General features: G+C 36.6%; 1 protein-coding gene across 2 annotated transcripts in view; it reads left to right on the plus strand.

Annotated features, from left to right (window-relative positions):
- Positions 1 to 22,476, plus strand: part of LRP6 (LDL receptor related protein 6) — a 219,998-nt gene that overhangs the window by 180,695 nt on the left and 16,827 nt on the right. For both annotated transcript variants that reach the window (XM_037845616.1, XM_037845617.1), the window contains 5 exons: positions 4,134 to 4,343; positions 6,719 to 6,844; positions 15,941 to 16,177; positions 17,660 to 17,770; positions 21,034 to 21,264. In XM_037845616.1, coding sequence (XP_037701544.1) covers positions 4,134 to 4,343; positions 6,719 to 6,844; positions 15,941 to 16,177; positions 17,660 to 17,770; positions 21,034 to 21,264 — 915 coding nt within the window. The remainder of the gene's footprint in view (positions 1 to 4,133; positions 4,344 to 6,718; positions 6,845 to 15,940; positions 16,178 to 17,659; positions 17,771 to 21,033; positions 21,265 to 22,476) is intronic.

Below are 22,476 nucleotides of genomic sequence, written 5' to 3' on the forward strand. Positions count from 1 at the left end.
GGTTAACTCGATATCTGATTTTCTAAGGAACTGCCAGACTGTCTTCCCGGGTGGCTGTACCATTATACAGTCCCACCAAGAATGAATAAGAGTTCCAGTTGCTCGACATCCTCTCTAGCATTTGTAGTTTCCTGTTTGTTTTGATGACAGCCATTCTAATTGGTTTGAGATGATATCTCATTGTGGTCTTAATTTGCATCTCCCTAATAGCTCGTGAAGATGAACATTTTTTTCATGTTGTTTATCCATTTGTATTTCTTCTTCAGAGAACTGTCTTTTCATATCTTTTGCCTATTTTATAATTAGGTTGTTTGTACTATTGTCGTTGAGTTGTAGAATTTCTTTATATGGGGAAGATTTCATATCTTTTGCCCATTTTATAATTGGGTTGTTTGTACTATTGTTGAGTTGTAGAATTTCTTTATATGGGGAAGATTTCAGTCTTTTATCAGGTACATGGTTTCCAGATACTTTTTCCCATTGAGTTGGCTGTCTCTTCACCTTTATGACAAATTCCTTTGAGGTACAGAAGCTTTTAATTTTGAGGAGTTCTCATTTATCTGTTTTTTCTTTCATTGCTTTTGCTTTGGGTGTAAGGTCTAAGAAGCGATCTCCTAATACAAGGTCTTGAAGCTGTTTTTCCTACATTATCTTCTAGGAGTTTTAAGGTACTGTCTCTTATATTGAGGTCTTTGGTCCATTTTGAGTTAACTTTTGTGTAGGGTGTGAGGGTAGGGGTTTTGTTTTCTCTTTCATTCTTTTGGATATGGATATCCAGTTCTTCTAGCCCCATCTGTTGAAGAGACTATTTTGTCCTAGTTCATTGGGTTTGGGGTCTTATCAAAGATCAGTTGACTGTAGATCTGGGGGTCTATTTCAGAATTCTCAATTCGATTCCATCACCCAATATGTGTATCTTTGTGCCAGTACTATGCTGTTTTGACTACTGTGGCTTTATAATGAGATTCAAAGTCAGGGAGTGAGAGTCCTCCTGTTTCATTTTTCCTTTTTTAGAATGTTTTTAGCAATTTGAGACATCTTTCCCATCCAAATAAATTTAATAGCTAGCTTTTTGAAGTCTGCAAAGTAGGTTGTTGGAATTTTGATTGGAATTACATTGACTCTGTAGATGAGTTTGGGTTGAATTGCCATCTTAACAACATTTAACCTTCCTATCCATGAACACAGAATATTTTTCCATCATTTTAGGTCCCCTTCTATTTCTTTTAGTAAAGTTATATTATTTTCTATGTGTAGGTCTTTCACATCCTTGGTTAAGTTTATTCCTAGGTACTTGATTTTTTTAGTTGCTATTGGGAATGGAATCTTTTTCTTGAGTGTCTCTTCATTTAGGTCATTTCTAGTGTATAGGAACATTACTGACATGTGCATTAATCTTGTATCCCACTATTTTGCTAAATTTGTTTATTAGCTCAAGTAGCTGTGCTGTTGATTTCTCAGGGTCTTAGTTGTCTTTTTGTATTTAATAGTGAGACACTAAAAATGCTTACTTACACATTGCTGCTATTTGTGAAGTGGTAGGTTTCTTATAGAAACAGAGGCCTGGCTGTTTTCTGATGGGATGCCCCAGGTGACAGTATCTGAATTTCTTTTCTCTCGAGTAGATTAGTTTTTATGTTCCATAGAGGGATCTTCCAGTCTCCTGCATGAGGATAAAACCTGGCTGCTAGTGTTGTTGGAGTCTTGTTGGAGAAGGGTGTTATTCAAATATTGGTAGATATTTGAAGGACTCTTACGAGGAAGAGGGAAGGGATTAATATACTTTTTCTTTTTGAATGAGGGATACACATTTGAGAAATAGGGTGCATATTTCAGCCTTCTGTCTGAACAGAACTTTCTCACTGTCCAACACTAGAAGCAGTTGCTTCTTCAGAGTCTGGATGGCTCTTTTTCTGGGTTGTTGTATTAGGAATTTTTACCTTAGGGTGAGTCTTGAACCAAATTACCTCTGAGTTAGTCAGTTTTCAAACTGTGTTCTGAGAAACTTGTTGGGGAGTGTGTAGGGGTAGAGGGTGTTCTTCTAAAGTGATTCAGGTGTCCTCGGGGTTGAAGAGGTCAAGAGTATAGAGCTCTTTGGGCCTACCACCGCTATTTAATTCAGAGAAGCTGTATTTTTTTAAAAAATTCAGTTTTATTGAGTTATATTCACATATCATACAGTCATCTGTGGTATACAATCAGCTGTTCATAGTACCATCGTATAGTTGTACATTCATCACCCCAATGTATTTTTTGAACATTTTCCTTATACCAGAAAAAGTAAAAATAAGAATAAAAAATAAAAGTAAAAAAGAACACACAAATCATCCCCCCTCCCACCCTATTTTTCATTTAGTTTTTATCCCCATTCCTTAAAGAGGCCTTTAAGAGGAGACTCTTGGGCACAATTATAAGCGGGTTTTGCCAGAGAAGCTCTATTTAAAAAAAGTCTGTTTTATATGTTAGTAGTTTTCATTAAATTTGATTTGGAAATTGGTCAATGCTAACAAATTTGCAAACTATTCTAATTTTTTTTCTGCATTTCTATGAAACAATATTTGCTGTGATTGGGCATTTACACTCGATTATATAAGTGTATTCGTATGTGTATGGGTATATCTTCTCAGCCTGATTTTTTTTTTTCCTATTAAATTCAGTTTTATTGAAATACATTCACACACCATACGATCATCCATGATATACAATCCACTGTCCACAGTATGATAACATAGTTATGCGTTCATCACCACAATCTATCTCTGAACATTTTCCTTACATCAGAAAGAACCAGAACAAGAATAAAAAATAAAAGTGAAAAAAGAACACCCAAATCATCCCCCATCCCACCCCATTTGTCCTTTAGTTTTTATCCCCATTCCTCCACTCATCCATACACTAGATAAAGGGGGTGTGATCCACAAGGTCTTCACAATCACACTGTCACCCCTTGTAATCTACATTATTATATAACTGTCTTCAGGAGTCCAGACTGCTGGGTTGGAGTTTGGTAGTTTCAGATATTTACTTCTAGCTATTCCAATACATTAAAGCCTAAGAGGTGTTATCTATATAGTGCATAAGAATGTCCACCAGAGTGACCTCTCGACTCCATTTGGAATCTCTCAGCCACTGAAATTATTTCGTCTCATTTTGCATCCCCCTTTTGGTTAAGAAGATACTCTCAGTCCCACGATGCCGGGTCCACATTCATCCCCGGGAGTCATACTCTGCGTTGCCAGGGAGGTTTACACCCCTGGGAGTCGGGTCCCACGTAGGGGGGAGGGCAGCGAGTTCACCTGTCGAGATGGCTCCGTTAGAGAGAGGGCCACATCTGAGCAACAAAGAGGTACTCAGGGAGAGACTCTTAGGCACCATTACCTACAACTTTAGACTCTCCTTTGTGGTAATGAGCTTCATAAGGGCAAGTCCCATGCTCGAGGGCTCAGCACATCAAACTGCCAGTCACAGTGTTTGTGACAACATCAATACCAGTCCAGGTGAGGATGTCCAACACATCCGCACCTTCCCCCAGATCCTCGGGGCTGGGGAGGGGGAGGCTGTAAATATATTTTTTATTATCTGCCCAAATTACTCTAGGATGTGTCACTATTTCACTCCAGCCTATACTAACCTACCGTATCTCATTTCCTATTCAAAGTTCCATGCAATTGTGGTGTTTGAACAAATCGACTGTACAGTTGTACCGTTTAGAAAATTTAGATCCTGTACCAAATAGATATCTATTCCCTTGGTCTCATATGGAAGTTGAAGTTTTAAAACACAATCAGTTTCAACCTCTATCCTTTGGCCTGGCTTGTCCTGGTCTTAACCACACCTGCTTCATTCATATCACTAATTGAAGTCTGGGCTCTTTTTCAGCTTTTTTTTTTTTTTTTTTTTTTTTTTTTGACAGTGGCTGTATGTGCTAATACTGACATTCATATCTGCCGAGCTCTAGCTCTGAGTTTCAGGTGTCTCAGAGATATCTCAGCCTGATTTTTAAGTTTTGTGGTGGAGTGCTTATCATTTTTTTCCTTTGCAGTACTTTTAGAATGTAGCAGGTATTCAGTAATTGTTGAATGTATGACTTGATCCACATGAATCATTTCTGTTGAATGTTTTCCCTTTTCAAGGTGCTAACCGGATCGTATTGGAAGACTCAAATATCTTGCAGCCTGTGGGATTGACTGTATTTGAAAACTGGTTATATTGGATTGATAAGCAGCAGCAAATGATTGAAAAAATTGACATGACAGGTCGAGAGGGTAGAACCAAAGTCCAGGCTCGAATTGCCCAGCTTAGTGACATTCATGCAGTAAAGGAACTGAACCTTCAGGAATACAGTAAGTGCTGATGGGACACTGCTGCTTAGAGGACTCATGTTTATCTAAATCAATCAAGATGAGTGTCTTTTATCTCTTTATCTTTAAGATTTTCATGTGGTTTTATCTTTTTTTTTTTTTAACTCTTCAAAACCTTATGTCAAAATCACCTGCAAGCTTTTTCAAATTAGACCTCTTCACCTCATAAAACAGTCGTGGGGGGAAGAAATGATCTTGCTCATTTTGAAAATTTTCCCCAGGTTCAACACAGTGCTTGTCATGCCTTCTGTTTCTCTCCTTCAATACCTCTGTAAACCACTGATACACAAAACTTTTTTCCTATTTCACCCCTGAAATGTGAGTGAAAGTAATAAATTTATATGATGGTGAATATAGTTCTCATGGATTAACCTTAGTCTTAAGCAAAAGCATAATGAACTAAAAATTGCATGTAAACTAAACAGTGTGTAAACAGAAGATTCTATTTAATCAGAGTGCTTTTTTTTTTTTTTTTTTTAACCCCGTGGGTTGAATTTTTCAGCTTCCACGTACAAATATTGTTTTGTTGAGAACTATTAAAAATCACTTTTTTTTCTTGGCCTAATATCTTGTTAATACATGTCTTTCCTTAAAAGTACCTCCTAGCAATAATAGGTCTTACACGATGGTACTAGGAATACTAATATTAAATGTAGGACTAGAGAAAGAACTACTAACTTCTCGGCACAATTCTTTTAAGTTGAATTGAAGTATGAGAGGAGAATAAAGGAATGAAAGCACCGCTGTTTGTTCAGTTTCAGTGTTCATTATATTGCCACTGTTTGCATGGGATTATAAGTAAAGTTAGAGATACCTAACAATTAGAAACTTAGGAATGTTTTCATTCTAAGTTATGACATAACTTGAATGAACAGATAATAGAAATAAGATAATAATGACACAGTACCCCAAGTTGTTTATTCAGTTGATGTATGAATATTCTATTGCAGAAAATATTAGTAGGTTTTCAGAATTTCAGGGGGGAATATCTTTTTTAAACATACAACATTTAAATATGGTTCATTATATGGAAAAACACTTTTTGAAATTGCTAGTAATACTAAGGAGAATGAGATTTTTGCTTATGAAAAGTGTCATGGAATTAAAAGGTTGAGAAAATTGCTAGGTCATTGTTTTAATTTCCTTGGCTGTTCAAGCAAGTATCATGTAATGGGTTGTCTTAAACAAGGAAATTTATTGGCTTACAGTTTTGAGGCTAGGAGAAGTCCAAAATCAAGGCATTATCATGGCGATGCTTTCTCCTAGAAAACTGGGGCATTCTGGGCCTGGCTGCTAGCAATCCTTGGTCCTTAGCTTTTCTGTCACATGGCAGTGCACATGGCGGCCTCTCCTGGCCCTTCTCTTCCAGATTCCATTGGACTTCCACTTCTTGTTTCCCTTTGCTCTCTCTGTATGTGAATTCCATTCTGCTTATAAAGGACTCCAGTAACAGGATTGACCCATCCTGATGGAGTTGGGCCACACCTTCACTGAAGTAACTTCATCAGAAGTTCCTAATTACAGTGGGTTCACACCCACAGGAATGATTAAGTTTAAGAACATGTTTTTCTGGGGTACATAGCTTAAACCTCCGCAATCATATATTCTAATATAATGACTGATGTCTGTTGTAATACATCTTTGTAGTACACCCCATCTACTCAATTGCAGATAGCCAACTTCCTACATGTCAACACAAACCAGCAGGGGTGATATTATTGTAGAAAAGTCAGATAGTATATGGGTGGCTACATTAGATACTGATAATTCCATGAAGACAAATGTCAAGTTGCTTTTAGCACAAGCTACTTAGAAAAGTCAAAGCAATGATTTTATTAAATGCAACTTGTAAAATAAACTTTGACAGGTTGCCTGATGGTTTGCTTATTTAACTTGGCCCAAATATAATTTTTAGCAGATTCTTCATTATGGTGTACTTTTTGAGCAGAATCACCTTATGCTTTAGGAAAGTAGAACTTCTGAGTTAAAATCTTAGTATAGAAGATTTTTTAAAATTTTAAATATAATATCTATGTTGCAGCATTTTCCATAATGTATTTGCTTTACCTTTTTTATTTTCAGTCATTAGTTTTTCTTACGCAAGTCAACATGAGCGCCCACCATTACGTTGCTTAAAATATTTTGTATATAAATGTACAAAGACACTTGTTAGATATAATACTTTCTGTTTATAAATGAGATTGTTCCCATTTTCATGTAGGTTGTGTGCGGATGCAGTGCAGAAATAAAATCGAAGCCGACTTTACATTTGGTTTTCCTAATAATTAATAAATAATTAATAAAGGATTTTGACAGGGTTGTACTGACCCCCACCCCACCCCTCTTTTAATTTGCAGGACAGCACCCTTGTGCTCAGGATAATGGTGGTTGTTCACATATTTGCCTTGTAAAAGGGGATGGTACTACAAGGTGCTCTTGCCCCATGCACCTGGTTCTGCTTCAAGATGAGCTATCATGTGGAGGTAGGCATGATATAATTTTCTTGTGTAGGCCTGTATGCCAATTAACATGTTCCCTATCTTACTGTAGCCTTTTATAATTGAGAAATGAAATTGCTCTGTATCCTAAAGTCACTGTATTCCATTCATCTGCACTATGTTAGATTTTTTGATTAAGAGTGAATCCTATTGTGACAAGTGATAGGTGTAGTCTAATATTAGAGTTTAGGGGAAAATGTGCTTATTGGGGGAAACTCAGGCTGTGAATCAAAGTGTTGCCTGTTAATAAAGTAACTTTTTACCCCTCCAGAGGGTAACAAGGTAAATTAATTCCATCTCTTACAATCCCCATCTGGAATCTGGATTCTGTCAGTTTGTGTATCATTGTTGGTAATATGTACAGTGAAAAAAACGTGTATTCTCTTCACCCTGACAGTTCTGACAGACAAGAAGATCAAATCAGTTTAAGATTTGTCTTGCCTTTTCAGATGTCAGGACTGTTCAGCAGTATCTTCATTTAAAAAAAATCTTAAGCAGTAGAATTTTTTTTTTGTTTCTAAATAGATAGTAGTTATAGGCAAGAATACCAGATCTTAAGAAGAGGGAGGAGAGAACAGCCTGAAGATGTCACATGTGTGTCTAGGTTGCTGGCTCTTCTTATTTCTGCTCTATAAATGTAGCCATTCACTAGGACTCCTGCCATGGTTCTCTTTCTCTCACTCACCTGATTCTTTTCCTGAAACATTTTTTTTCTCATACCAACTGTTCCTTCTTGCTGATGCTTTATGCTTTAAGTATATATATATAGATCTTCAATCCTATCTTTCTTTTCCTTTTTTTTTTTTTTTTTCCAGTTCTTGACCTTAGTAATTCCAGGCTTTTCTTCTTAGAGTCCATCTTACATATCATTGATAAGGGCCACTTTTATTATATATTCTTTTGTTCAAATCTATCAGCAGTTCCCTGATACTTATTTTCTTAAATTTAAATGCTTCTTACCTACTTATCTAGTCTAAAAAAAAAAAAAAAAATTTAAGATATCATTGAGTAGTGATAATGCTATAGTGAAATTGGTTTAATCATTCATGGTGACATAACAAATTGGCACATTCCTTTTGTTAAAGCAATACAGCGGTGTCAAGCACTGTAATGTTCTTATCCTTAATTCGGAAATCCTCCTTTGGGGATAATTCTTAGATAATTCAACTGAGGGAAAAAGCTATATAATGCTTTCACTATAGTGGTGGAAATTTTTAAACAATATAATTTCTAATGATAGGAAAATTATTAAGTAAAATACCTGAGATTATACAGCTGTTAAACATTTTGATTGTGAAGCTGACATAAAAATATAGCCAAAATGTTCGCTCAAGTGAAAAACAGTCAATTAAAATGATGTTTTCTACTTTGAAGACTATTAAATAAAATAAATATTTCTGTGAACAGAGATCAAAAGGGACTATGCACTAAAAAAAAATAAAAACCATTAGTAAGGTAGGATTATAAGTAAACTTTCCTTTTTTAGCATTTAAGTTGTTTAAAAAAAGTAAATAATATTATTGAGCAGCTGTTTCAGTTTGCTTTGCTGCTGCAAGCAGGTACCATAAATTGGGTTGCCTTTTAACAATGGGAATTTATTAGTTTACAAGCTTACTATTTTGAAGCCGTGAAAATGTCCAAATCAAGGCATCATCAAGACAATGCTCTCTTCCTGAAGACCGGCTGCTGGTGATCCTGGACTCCTCTGTTACATGACAAGGCACATGGCAGCCTCTGCTGGTCTTTCCCTGGTCTTTCCCTTCTCTTCCCAGTTTCATTGTTTTCTGCTTCCTGCTTCCATGGTTTTCTCTCACTTTGTCTGAATTTCATTCTCTTATAAAGAACTCCAGTAAAAGAGGATTAAGATCTACCCTGAATGAGGTGGGTCACATCTTAAGATCCTATCCTACTTACAATGAGTCCACACCCACAGGAATGGATTAATTTTAAGAAACAACTTTTCTGTGGAATACACAATTTCAAACCGCTGCAGTAGTTATGAGGCATTCTGCTAGAACTCCAGGGAATTTGAAGATGTTTAAGACAGTGCTTACAGTTAGGTAGGGAGATCAGATAGGTACACAGTAGAAGTTAAGCTCTGGTACCTGAAGTGTCACCAGAAAAAAAAAACAAAAAACAATCAAGTGCTTCCATATAAGATGCTAGTCTACTAAGGCAAGTCCTATCTTCATCAAGTCTGACAAAAATTTCCCTTTGTTTAATAACAACAGATAAAACTGAATCAAGGATTCATTTAGAAAATCCACTCAGAAAATGTCTTTTTTTAAATATATATAAGAAATTTTATTTTGAGATAAATTCAAACTTATAGGAACAGTTGGAAAAACAGTACAAACCCCATACATAGAACTCCAGCATACCCCGACCCCCCTCCCCCGATACCCCGATCCACCACCTTTAACATCCTGTCACACCATTTCTTTCTTTCTTTCCCTCCCTCCCTCTCTCCCTCCCTATCATCCATCATCTATTGCTCTCTCTTCTGAACATATGAGAGCAAGCTGCACACATCCTTGAAAAAACAATATAATTCACATATACATTTCCCATGAGCAAGAACATTCTTTCATGCAATCCCATTAAACGCGGCTAAGAAGTTCAAGAAATTCAACCTTGATACAAAGCTTACATTGTATATTTCCTTTTTTTTTTTTTTTTTTTTTCTCCTATGTCCCATCTGTGTCCCTTTGAGCCTCCTCTCCTCCATCCTCAAATCCCATCCAGGATCATCCTTGGCATTTAATTGTCATCTAGTTAGATGTGGAAACATACATACAGCCTAAATTTTCCCATTCCACCCCCTCCCTAGCATTCCATTAGTGGAATTAATCACATTTAGAATGTTGCAATGGTATCACCTTCCCCCCATCCCTTTCTAGAAGTTTCCCTTCTCCCCAAACAGAAACCCTACACTCATTTCTTAACTCCCCATTGCCCCTTTCCCACTTCTTGGAATGCTTACTCTACTTTCCATCTCTATGGTCATATTCTCTGATACTTTCTTTATGTTTACCATGGGGCTTAAATTTAACATCTTAAATCTATAACAATCTTGTTTTTCTTTGATACCAACTTAACTTCAATATGACACATAAACTATGTTCCTGTACTCCCTCATTCCCCCACTTTTATGTAGTTCTTGTCAAAAATTACATATTTTACATTGAGTCCAAAACCACTGATTTATCATTACAGTTTTTGTATTTTTAGATCCTGTAGGAAGTAAATAGTGGAGTTACAAATCAAAAATACAGTAATATTGGTATTTATATTTACCATGTGATCTTTAGTGGTACCCTTTATTTCTTCATGTGGTTTCAGTCAGTTGTTTAGTGTCCCTTCCTTTCAGCCTGCTCATCTCCCTTTAGCATTTCTTATAGGACTGATCTACTGCTGGTGAAGTCCCTCAGCTTTTTTCTCTGTCAGTAGGACTCCATTTAGTATCTGAAGTAGGGCAAGTCTTTTATTAGCAAAATCTCTCAGCATTTGTTTGTCTGTGAAAAATTTAACCTCTCCCTCAAATTTGAAGGAGAGTTTTGCTGGGTAAAGTATTCTTGGTTGGAAATTCTTCTCTCTCAGAGTTTTAAATATGTCATGCCACTGCCTTCTCACCTCTATGGTGGCTGCTGAGTAGTCACTACTTAGTCTTATGTTTCCTTTGTATATGGTGAATTGCTTTTCTCTTGCTGCTTTCAGAACTTGCTCCTTTTCTTCATTTGCCAGTCTGATCAGAATATGTCTTGGAGTGGGTTTATTTGGATTTATTCTATTTGGAGTTCACTGGACATTTATACTTTGGGTATTTATATTGTGTAGAAGGTTTGGGAAGTTTTCCCCAACAATTTCTTTGAATACTCTTTCTAGACCTTTACTCTTCTCTTCCCCTTCTGGGACACCAGTGAGTCTTAAATTTGGACATTTTATTTTATCTATCATATCCCTGAGATCCATTTCGATTTGTTCGATTTTTTTCCCCATTCTTTCTTTTGTTCTTTCATTTTCTGTTCTGTAGTCCTCGAGGAGGCTGAGTTGTTGTTCAGCTTCCTCTAATCTTGTATTATGAGTATCCAGAGTCTTTTAATTTGGCCAACAGTTTCTTTTATTTCCATAAGATCTTCTGTTATTTTATTTACTCTTGCAATTTCTTCTTTATGCTCTTCTAGGGTCTTCTTTCTATCCTTTATATCCTGTGCCATGCTCTTCTTCATATCCTTTATATCCTGAGCCATGCTCTTGTTGCCTGTATGTAATTCTTTGATTAATTGTGCCAAATACTGTGTGTCTTCTGATCTTTTGATTTGGGTGTTTTGGTTTGGGTTCTCTATATCGTCTGGTTTTATCATGTGCTTTAAGATTTTCTGTTGTTTTTGACCTCTTGGCATTTGCTTTACTTGATCCCTAATTTGTCAGAACTGTAGCTTGATGGCATACACTTTCTCTGTCTAACCAGAAGATAACATCCACGAGTCACCTATTCCCCTCAAGTCAGTTCTGCCCCACTTTGTCTTTGTGGTGTGTGGGGGTCTGGTTCTTGTGGGGTCCAATTGGTGCACCAAATTTGGGTGTGTTGCTGGTGCTGTCTGCCCTGAATGTGGGGCGTGTGTCTGGGTGGTTAGGCAGGCAGGGCAGCTTTAATAATCAAACCTCCCAGGTGTTCCTGGAGATTTAAGAGTGTTGCAGGAGCCTAAGCCTTCATTTCAGTCTTGCCACAGATTGTCTGTCGCTGACCCACAAGTCCTTGGTATTTGCGTAGGGTCCCTGGGATTTCTGAGCGGTTCCCCCTTCCTGGCTGTGCTGTTCCATGACCTCTGCTGAGGGAGGGCCATGCCACATCACTAGTGTGCACCAGCCAGCCAGGGATTCCCTGGGTCGCTGGGCCGTGCAGGGTTGCTCCCAGCCTGCTTCAAAAATGGTTGAATGGGACGTGTTAACTTCCCCCCTTTTGCACAGCTCCGCCCTCCCAGCTCCGGGACAATCAGCCGTGGTGTATTAAAGGCCACTGTCCACGGCCAATATTGTGGCTTGTGTGTAGTGCTGTGGGAAAGATTCCCTGTCACACTGGGTTTCTTGGCGCGGCTCTGGGCTATGGGTTCGGCCCGGGCAGGAGCGTCCCCCGCCCGCTGGGGAGATGGCTGCAAGGAATGCAGTTTTTTTTCTCCTTTTGGCTCCCCTCTGCTCCTCTGGTCTCGAGATAATCAGCAGCGGGTGTGGGAAGGGGTATCCTCCACGCCAGACGCCAAGGCATTAGCCTAGCCCACTCCTGCCGTGCTTCACTGCGCGGCTCTCCCTGTCGTATCTGCAGCCACTCCTGGGCTTTTATTTTTTTAAAGAACTAGTCCATCTACAAACACCAGCCCACCGTTTCCCCGCACTGCAGCGTGGCCGCGGGACTTTCAGCTGACTCACTCACTCGTTTCAGAATGCAGGCTCCTGGTTTCACCAAATGCACGTTCCCTGTGGATTTATCGGCCCTTGTCCGGCTGGTGCATCACTGGCAGTGGTGTTCTGGGTCACTTTCTGGTTTTTATCTAGTGTTTTTCACGAAGGTGTTTTTTTGCCCTGTCTCACCTAGCCGCCATCTTAGGTTCTCCAAATGTCCTTTTAAAAGGCCTTTGATTTTAGTTTTTTGCTTGCATGTTTAGTGAATTTTTTTTTAACATGCATATTAAATGGATAGTCAGCAAGTTTTGACAAACATAGACAACCGTATTACTGAAACCTAAATCAAGATATACAATGTTGCCGTCACCTAGTAAAGTTCTCTCTTATCCCTCAACTGGTCAATTCCTCTCATACAGAAGTAATCATTATTCTGATTTTTAACTCCACAGATTAGTGTATCCTGTTTTTGAACTTCATAAAAATGGAATCATGGTATATGTACCTTTTTTGCATCTAGATTCTTTTCCTCCATATGTATAATCTTTTTGAGATTCAGCTCTTTAGTTGAGTGGCTGCGTAGTGTTTCATTGCATGAATATATTGCAATTTATTCTATTTTTGAGGGACATTTGAGTTGTTTCCTGTTTCTTTTATTAAGAGTAAAATACAATGAACAACTATGTACAAGTGTTTTGTCATTTAATATTGTTTTGTCGTTTAATATTGTTTTTTATAATGGAGAGAAATGAAATATGAAATCTAAACACCTCAACCTGACCTTCAAGATGTGTTTTTGTTTGAGCTGGTCCTACCTATGTACCTCATTTTGTATTTCTTCCCAGCTTGCTTATTCTAGTTTTGTTTGTCAGGGCTTGATCACTATGGCATGTTCTGTTTTGTTTCACCTTTGTGACTTTACCTGGGATATTTCAGGGATTTTTTCTTCTTGCATATCCATTCTAAATCTGCTTATTTTTCAAAGTGCAGCTAATTTCTTCATAATTTATGAAACTTTCACTATGGTTATATGTTCTCTCTTTTCTTAAATTGTAGCAGTTTACCTCACAGTTTTATGACATGCAGTTCAGGGTGATGTTATCATTTGTTTTATATTCCTTTTTCTCTTCCAACACCCAACTAAATTAAAAGTTCTTTAAGTATATTGTCCATATCTTATCTATTTTTATTCTCCACATGATCTGTTATACTGCTGAATATACTCTCAGTAAATAATTCCTCCTAGTCCCTGTGTAAATTGTTTACCTGTGTCAGCAGTATTCCCTGTTTTAAAGGTACGAGATTTTCTGATCCATAGTCATAAAATGAAGTAGATAGTTTCTTTAGAGAATTTACTATCAGGAAGACTTTTAAAAGAAGTCAGTTTGCCTGTGTAACAGTGAAAGCAATAGGATAATAGTGAGGAGACTGCCCTTCTCATCTTGTCTTTGCTATAAAGCAAGCTCTGTGACCTTGGCAGTCAGCCTCTTTGAGCCTCATTTTCCTCATCTGTGAAAAAGGAAATTGGGCTTGTGTGGTAGTTCTTAAACTTTTTGGTTTCAGGATATTTTTACATTTTTATAAATTATTGAGGACCATAAAGAGCTTTTGTTAATATGAGTTATGTTTATCAGTATTTACCAATTAGAATTTACAACCAAGAAATTTTAAAAATATTTATTAAAAATAACAATAATAAACCCTGTAGATGTTCTCATAAATGAAATGTGGTGAGAAAAATATTTTTTAAAGCAAACAAAAAAAAAAAAGTGAGAAGAGTAGTATTGTTTTTATATATTTTTTTAATTCTCTGTAATGTTGGGCTGGATTGTCCTGTCTACTTCTGCATTTAGTCTGTTGTACTATGTAGTTTTGGTTGAAATATATGAAGAAAATTCAGCCAAATAGAGATATGTAGTGAGAAAACAGAGGATTCCAATAATAGCCTTTTCAAATAATTATGGACATCATCTTGGATGTGACACCAGCTCTTGACAAGTAGTGGTTTACTAAAGTGTTATTGAAATGTGGAATTTGAAACCATATGAATGAACTTCTTGTACTCTCTTATATTAAGATCCATTGATATGTTTTGTGCTCTGAAGGAATCTTTTATCTATGTGAATTTTTTACCTCATACCTTGGTCATTTAGAAATATTAGAATTCTGTCTAGAAATTCCCAGATCTTCAAATTTTGACACATTTCATTATACATTATAAAAAAAAAAATCGCATTCATTAATATCACCACCAGTCTCATCAGAAAACTCTTTAAGTACTGGAATCTCTAAAGCTCTTGGTGGATATAAGTTTTCCAAAATTCTAATTCTGGAATGTTATCATTTGCCACAAATACTATCCATTTTGAAGTAACAGGCTCATTTTTTTTTTTTTTTTTTTGCTATTTTTTAATAATTCACTTTTATTGAGATATATTCACATATCATACAGTCATCTGTGGTGTACCACCAACTGTTCACAATACCATCATATTCTTGTGCATTCATCACCCCAATCTACTTTTTGGACATTTTCCTTATTCCAGAAAAAGTCAAAATAAGAACAAAAAATAAAAGTATAAAAGAACACTCAAATCATCCCTCCCACCCTACTTTTCATTTAGTTTTTGTCCCCATTTTTCTACTCATCCATCCATACACTGGATAAAGGGAGTGTGATCCAAAAGGCTTTCACAATCACACTGTAAGCTACATTGTTATACAATTGTCTTCAAGAGTCAAGGCTACTGGGTTGCAGTTTGATAGTTTCAGGCATTTATTTCTAGCTATTCCAATGCATAAAACCTAAAAAGGGTTATCTATATAGTGCATAAGAATGCCCACCAGAGTGATCTCTTGACTCCATTTGGAATCTGTCAGCCACTGAAATTTTACTTTGTTTCATTTCGCATCCTCCTTTTGGTCAAGAAGATGTTCTCAATTCCACGATATGGGTCCAGATTCATCCTCGGGAGTCATATCCAGTGTAGAACTGGCTCATTTTTAAAGATATTCTCAAGTGTAAAATGTTTTAATGGTTCATCAGGGGCATTCTTAAGTGAAACCAGCTTTTTGTTTGTTTGTTTTTTTAACTGGGTTTGTAGCTGTACAGTATATTGAGTACTAGTACAGTTTGGTGCTACTGCCCTGAGTTTTGGTAAAATGCCAGCAGTTTTACTTACCAAAATTCCTTTTACAGCATCAGTGCACACGTAGTGAGGAAGGCAAGCAGCTTCTTAATGGTATTATAAAAATAGTTTTGACCTTGTAGGTCCCCTGGAAGAGGTCTCGGGACCCCCAGGGGTTTGTGGACCAGTCTTTAGGACCTCACGGCTAGAATGCTTATGAATTTTAGGCTAAGTTTAAAATATTTGGAGGTTGATGATTTAATGATTATTCCTATGTTATGTGTAAGATTGTAATTGATTGCAAATATAATAATCTTATTTGAATTACAACATAATAAAAGTCCTTGCCTTGTAGTTAGGCAAGTTATTGAATCTAAATGGAGTAATGTAGAAATTTCTTCGATTAGATGAGGCAGTTTACAAATTATATCTATTATAAAGTCTTTGTTTTTGTTAATTATTAAATAAGTCTCATTCAAGTATGTGTTTATAGCTCTTTGTGACTAATATTGTGTTTTTGTCACTCCCCTCCCCATCCTCTGTTCATTTGAAGAACCCCCAACATGTTCTCCTCAGCAGTTTACTTGTTTCACGGGAGAGATTGACTGTATCCCTGTGGCTTGGCGGTGTGATGGGTTTACTGAGTGTGAAGACCACAGCGATGAGCTCAATTGTCCTGTATGCTCAGAATCTCAGTTCCAGTGTGCCAGTGGGCAGTGTATTGATGGTGCCCTCCGATGCAATGGAGATGCAAACTGCCAGGATAAATCAGATGAGAAAAACTGTGAAGGTATCAGGACCTGGTTATATAGTCTTTTTTCCATTAAGTTGTTTAAAATTCGCAGTATTTCTTTGGCTGAGTGGTAGATTGGGGTTTTCAAGTACATGTGGTCATATCATGTCTGAACACAGTAGCATGTTCCAAACTGTTGCTTTAATTTGTTTCACATGCATAGGTTTAAACAAATTCATGGTTTTCTGTTTTTTTTGTTTTTTTTTTTTAACTTAGAGAAGTTGTATGTTTACAGAAAAATCATGCATAAAATACAGAGTTCCCATATACCACCCTATTATTAACATCTTGTATTAGTGTGGTACATTTGTTACAGTTCACAAAAGAACATTTTCATAATTTTGCTATTAATGATAGTCCACCATTTAAAATAGGTTTCACTGTGTTTTACTGAATTCGTAAGTTTTGGAAATTGAGAAACAGAACCAAAAAATTAGGCCTCCAGTATGTGTTTTGGTTTACTAAAGCTGCTGGAATGCAATATACCAGAAATGGATTGGCTTTTTCAATGGGGTTTTATTAGGTTACAAATTACAATTCTAAGGCCATGAAAATGTCCACATTAAGGCATACCTTCTCAGAGAAGGCATACCTTCTCTGAGGGAAGGCTGCTGGCATCTAGGGTTCCTCTGTCACATGAGAAGGCACATGTCAACGTCTGCTATTCTTTCTCTCCTGGGCCCTGGTTTCAAAATGACTCTCTCCAAATGTCTCTGGATGTTTCTTAGTTTCTGTGGGCCCTTCTTGCTTCTCCCGGGTCATTTTCTTTTTAAGCTCGCTCTCTCTGTGAGCTCTCTTAAAGGACTCCAGTAAAGGATTAAGACTCACCTTGAATTGGGTGAGTCACATTTCCATGGAAACAGCCTTAATCAAAAGATGTCACCCATTATAGGTCTGCCACCACAAGAATGGATTAAAAGAACATGACCTTTTATGGGGTACATAACAGCTTCAAACCAGCAGAGTATGTAAATATAGTCTCTGTTTTCAGTGTACTCTGAATTAGTGGTTTTATTTATTACAATCTAAAATATTTCATATTCTCCGCTTTCCCCCACTAATCTTTAACCCTTTTTTTGTTTGTTTGTTTTTAATGTCCCCAAAAGTTCTCTAGAACTCTTTAGGGTAAACAACAGAAGTATTATTGAAAGAAGAGATGGTACTGTGAACAAACGAATGTATGATTTGTTTTGTGTGACTGCGTGGTATGTGAATATATCTCAATAAAATGAAGATTTAAAATTAAAAAAAAAAGAAAGAAGAGGATATTTGATGAATAAAATAGTAAATTTCCTGCTGGATCCCTTATTCCACCCTTTTTTCCTTCTTTACCAATGGAATTCACCAGAGAATAATTTTAAGTTATATCTAAAAGTGTCATTTGGTTTTAATTTGCCCCTAGAAAGCCCCCTTTGACTCTTGCTAGAGTTTGGCTTTGCATGATAGTAGAATAAGAAAGCTATTTACATTTTTTTCCAGTGCTTTGTTTAATTGATCAGTTCCGCTGTGCAAATGGTCAATGCGTTGGAAAACACAAGAAATGTGATCATAATGTGGATTGCAGTGACAAATCAGATGAAGTGGATTGTTGTAAGTGGGATTATAAAGCCTTGTAAATTACTCTTAAGGGAGAATTTAAAACTACTTTTTCCTTTCTTTTGTATGTGTGAAGTTCACATATAATCAGTATTTCCTTATTAAGAAACAAGAGTTAATATTAAGCTAGTTACTTGTGCCAGGGATATTTTTGTATGTTTTGTCTTTAATGAATTATTAAAAACATGTTTCTTATGCATAAAAATCTTTACAAAAACGTGTAATAGAGAACCAAAAAAGAATAAATATTGTCCTGCCGCAACTAAAATTAGGAAGTTCTCAAACACTGCAGATATGTGGGAATCAATTGGTGGTCTAAACCTAAAGTTTGTGAATATTAGTCCGTGTTTAACTGCCTCCCATTATTATCTTAACTAGTTTCCACCACTGTCTCAGTGGCTGCAAGACTTTAAGAGCTTTCTAAAATGTAGCCTGAGGATACTTGGGCTAATATATACCCTTAAGCTTAGGGAATCATGGCTTAAGATTGTCCAAGAGCCTGTTGTTTCTTCAAGGTTCACAACTGTTGACCAGTGACCTAACATGCAATTTATCCCAATTTGATAAACTTAATTTTGAATGAAATTAAGCATAAGCCAGGTCTAACCTGTTAAAATTTAGATAAGCTCATTTAAGTACTCTTTCATCTGTAATGAGGAAGTTAAGATAGTATTTTTACAAAGTTCAAGTATTATACTCATTAAGATTTTTAGACTTTATTCATTTATTCCACAAGCATTTACTGAATACTTGCTATAAACTATACACTCTGCTGTGTGCTGACAATACATGGTATCTACACCAAGTGTCTCTAAGTAGTCCTGTATGGTTAAGATAGTAAAATAGTGTTTTTAGAACCAGACATATTTCAATTTGAATCCTAGCTCTACCTTTTACTAGCAAATTATTTGTTCTTGCTAAACCTTGGTTTCCTCACCTTAAAGATAACGATAATAATATGTAGCCTGGTGGTTGTGAGAAAACTAAAGGATTTAATTTATATAGAACACATAGCCTGGCTCATACTGTAATAGAGATCTATACAAGTAGCAGTACAAAGAAGAGAATGGTCATATCTTTAGGATTGGAGATGGGGTTTATCAAAGAAGCCTTCTTAGAGGAAGTGGTACTTAAAATTGTATATTAATCAATGATAGAATTCATTATGCAGATCTGTAGAGAAATTGCATCCCAGGCAGAGGAAATATCCTGATCAAAAGCAGAAAAGTTGTTAAATAGGCTGCTTTGGGAAACTACATATAAATGGGACTGCCAAATATAGGCTATGCCTTGAAGGGAGTCAGCAATATGATAGCATAAGTAGAGTAAGATTATGGAAAACTTTACTTTTAATTAAAGAGCAGATATTCTATAACAAAAAAGAGGCATAAATGTGAAAGCTGTAAAGCACATGGATTGGAGTGTTAAGATTATATGGAAAATCTGTTAAATTGTTTGGTTTCAAACTTTTTGACTATATCAAGAGGAATACAAATACGTGGGTGCACACATAAAGAAACAAAAGTATCAAACAACAGTTTTTACCCACATTGTGTATGATACACTCTGATATTTTGTTATATATTTCATTTTTTAAAAAATAGTGGTTGAAATCTACTAAATTGTTTTCACCATCCACCTATGGCATGAAAGCTGTAATTTAAAAATGCTTAGAGAGCTATTGTACTAGTTCAGGCAGAAGGTAAAGATCTAAATCAAGAGGAGGGGAAATGGTGGTAGAAAGGAGGGGATAGATTTCATAGTTATTTCTGAAATAGAATAAAAAAAATTTGGTAACCAAATGTAGTTGATAAGTTTAGATTGACTCACCAGGTACCTTGTTGAGTGACTGGAGTCATTTTTAGAATATATAGTAAGGACCAAAAAGTGAAGAACCATTTCATATCCTGGCTGCAGATGTAACATTTGCAGTGTTTTAAAAATTCATTTTCATTTTTTATGGTAATTTAATTAGAATGCCTTTAGGCAGGCCTGCATTTTATAGTTTGCCACAGGTCCCATGACTGTCATATACTGGACTTCTTCATTTATTTGTCATCTGCATTCCTCCTATAAAAATGACAGATGCTGGTGATGATAAATTCAGTTTGGGGGATTGTGAATGTAGGCTATTCTTTCTTGATGCTTGGCATTAGAAAGGAATGAGAAAAATGAAATGGTCGCTCCCAAAGGCTTAGAGAGAGTTTATGCCTCAGTTCATGGATTAAACTTGTAACTGACTATCCCTACATGTTATGTGATGTCATTTTCTTTTATTTTTCCTATATCATCTATTAGATGCTGAGTTTAGCTAGGTGGATGGGAGATTTGAGGTGAATAAGACAAAAGAAAGACTTTTTAAAACTCCGCAATTGTGAGAAATAATTTCACTATTCAGAATGGAATCATTTTCCTTCTGAATAGAAGAGAAATGCTCTAAATTTGATAACCCCATTTGCTCCTGCCCTCTACCTTCAGTATTGATGCCTTCTCAGCTAATTCCTCACCTACTTCAGGGTTCCAGGGAAGGTTGTAGAGGCCGTGCAGGATCCTCCTAGTGCTCAAACCTTTCTGAGTCCCCTGGTGCTCGGGTACCAGAGACCTCTATTATATTCCTTGCCCTTACACATCCAGACTCAACCCGAAGACAGCCGTATATTTATTGGACCTGAGAGCTAAGGCTCATCTTTAGATTTTAATTTCCCTTCATTAGGCCTAAATGACACTATTCAAATCTAAAATCCAATATATGCTTAGAGTTGCTTTTGGCTCCTTCACCATTCCAGGTAAAAAAACATTTGATGACTTTTCTTGATTTCTCCCATTTGGCCCTGAAATTTTCCCTACAATTCCAAAGTAACCTGCCTGATGTTTATGATATTATACAGAATGGAGTAGGATAGATTTTATCTATACATATCTTCCTATCTTTCTATCTCTCTATACTCTTGTTTCCTAATGGTGTTTAAATCTCATCTTCACTTAAAATGTTTGTTTCTTGTCAGTTTACTCTACAAGGTATTCTTCCCGGTATGTAGTTTTATTTCTGCCTTCACTTGAGGGTAGTTCATTTTGATTCCTAATGATGACATTTAATCTATATATAAATGGCGTGCAGTCAGTATGCATTCATAAAAAAGAAAAATGTTTATGAGATTTATATCTTCACATACTGCTAGCAAGCTTTCTTTTCGAGTGCTATTTTGAGTCTACAGTTGTCTTCCTATTATAGAACTGTGCTGCATTCTCCATTTTAGATCCAACTGAGGAGCCACCACCACAAGCCACCAATACAGTTGGTTCAGTTATTGGTGTAATTGTCACCATTTTTGTATTTGGAACCATATACTTTATCTGCCAGAGGATGTTGTGTTCTCGTATGAAGGGAGATGGAGAAACCATGACTAATGATTATGTAGTTCATGGACCAGCTTCTGTGCCCCTGGGTTATGTGCCACACCCAAACTCTTTGTCAGGATCTCTTCCAGGTGAGTTAAGATTTGTTCCATCGAGAATCAATTCTTTTTTTTTTTTTTTTTTTTTAAACCAAGGTAGAAATCTTTTTTTACTTATAATTGAGTACATAATTCACAGCATTTTCTCTCTCTTGGCTGTTACTCTGGTAGCAACAGGTCCCCACCTCTCAAGAACATTGCATCTGAACTAGCTGAGACAGAACCAGTGTTAACACAGGCCCCAAACCAGGGCTTTCAGAATAACAAGGAAGAGTGATAACTAGCCTTTCCCTTCACTTAGAGATTGTGAATCAGAGGGTCGAAACCTCTACCTTTCAAATGTAGAAAACCTGGAGTTCAATGCAAAAATGGAAACCAAAATGTATCAGAAATGAAATACATAATAACCTTATAGTAACCCGTCATATACGAAAAGTCAAGATGGTTTTTGAGAACTAAATATCTGATAATCTGACCTCTTCTATTAGGAATGGCCCTATCCCAACAGTTTTAAAGGAAAATGTTTCTGTTTCTTCTCCTGAGGGGTATGAAGTATACTAAAAAAGGATGTAATGGGTCAGAATAAATCAACTCATGCACAGGAAGCACTCCTGTGTAATGATTTTTGGTTACTGAAAATACTCAGCACATTATTTCAGAGTGGCAAAATTCAGTGCAATCTGAGAAAAGAGAATTCAAAAGTGGCAGCTACATTTGCTGATAGGTTTATTTGAGACACACATGTATGAAACCCCCATCTTTTTTCAGTGTATTTATAGAGGGACGAAGAGCTCAATCATCAAAATAAGTTATTTTTTGTACATTACAGTGCAAAGAATACCAGAAGGAAAGACATTTTCTTGGCAAGTGTTTTGGTTTTCTAAAGCTGCCAAAATGCAATATACCAGAAATGGATTGGCTTTTACAGTGGGGGTTTATTAGTTCACAAATTTATAGTTCTAAGGCCATGAAAATGTCCACTTAAGGCATCAAGAGTAAGATACCTTCTCTGAGGAGAGGCCAATGGCATCTGGAGTTCCTCTGTCACATAGGAAGGCATGTAGCCGGAGTCTTCTGGTCATCTCTTGGGTTTAGCTTCTGGTTTCTGTGTCTTTCTCCAGAATGTCTCTGGGCTTCTGTCTTAGCTTCTCTCAGCTCCTGTGGGTCCTCCTTTCTTCTCCTGGGAGAAAACTCTGGATTGCATATCTTAGCTTCTCTGAGCTCTTGAGCTCTCTTCAAAATGTC

The sequence above is a fragment of the Choloepus didactylus genome, chromosome 8, assembly GCF_015220235.1.
Source record: "Choloepus didactylus isolate mChoDid1 chromosome 8, mChoDid1.pri, whole genome shotgun sequence".
In the NCBI taxonomy this organism is placed as follows: domain Eukaryota; kingdom Metazoa; phylum Chordata; class Mammalia; order Pilosa; family Megalonychidae; genus Choloepus; species Choloepus didactylus.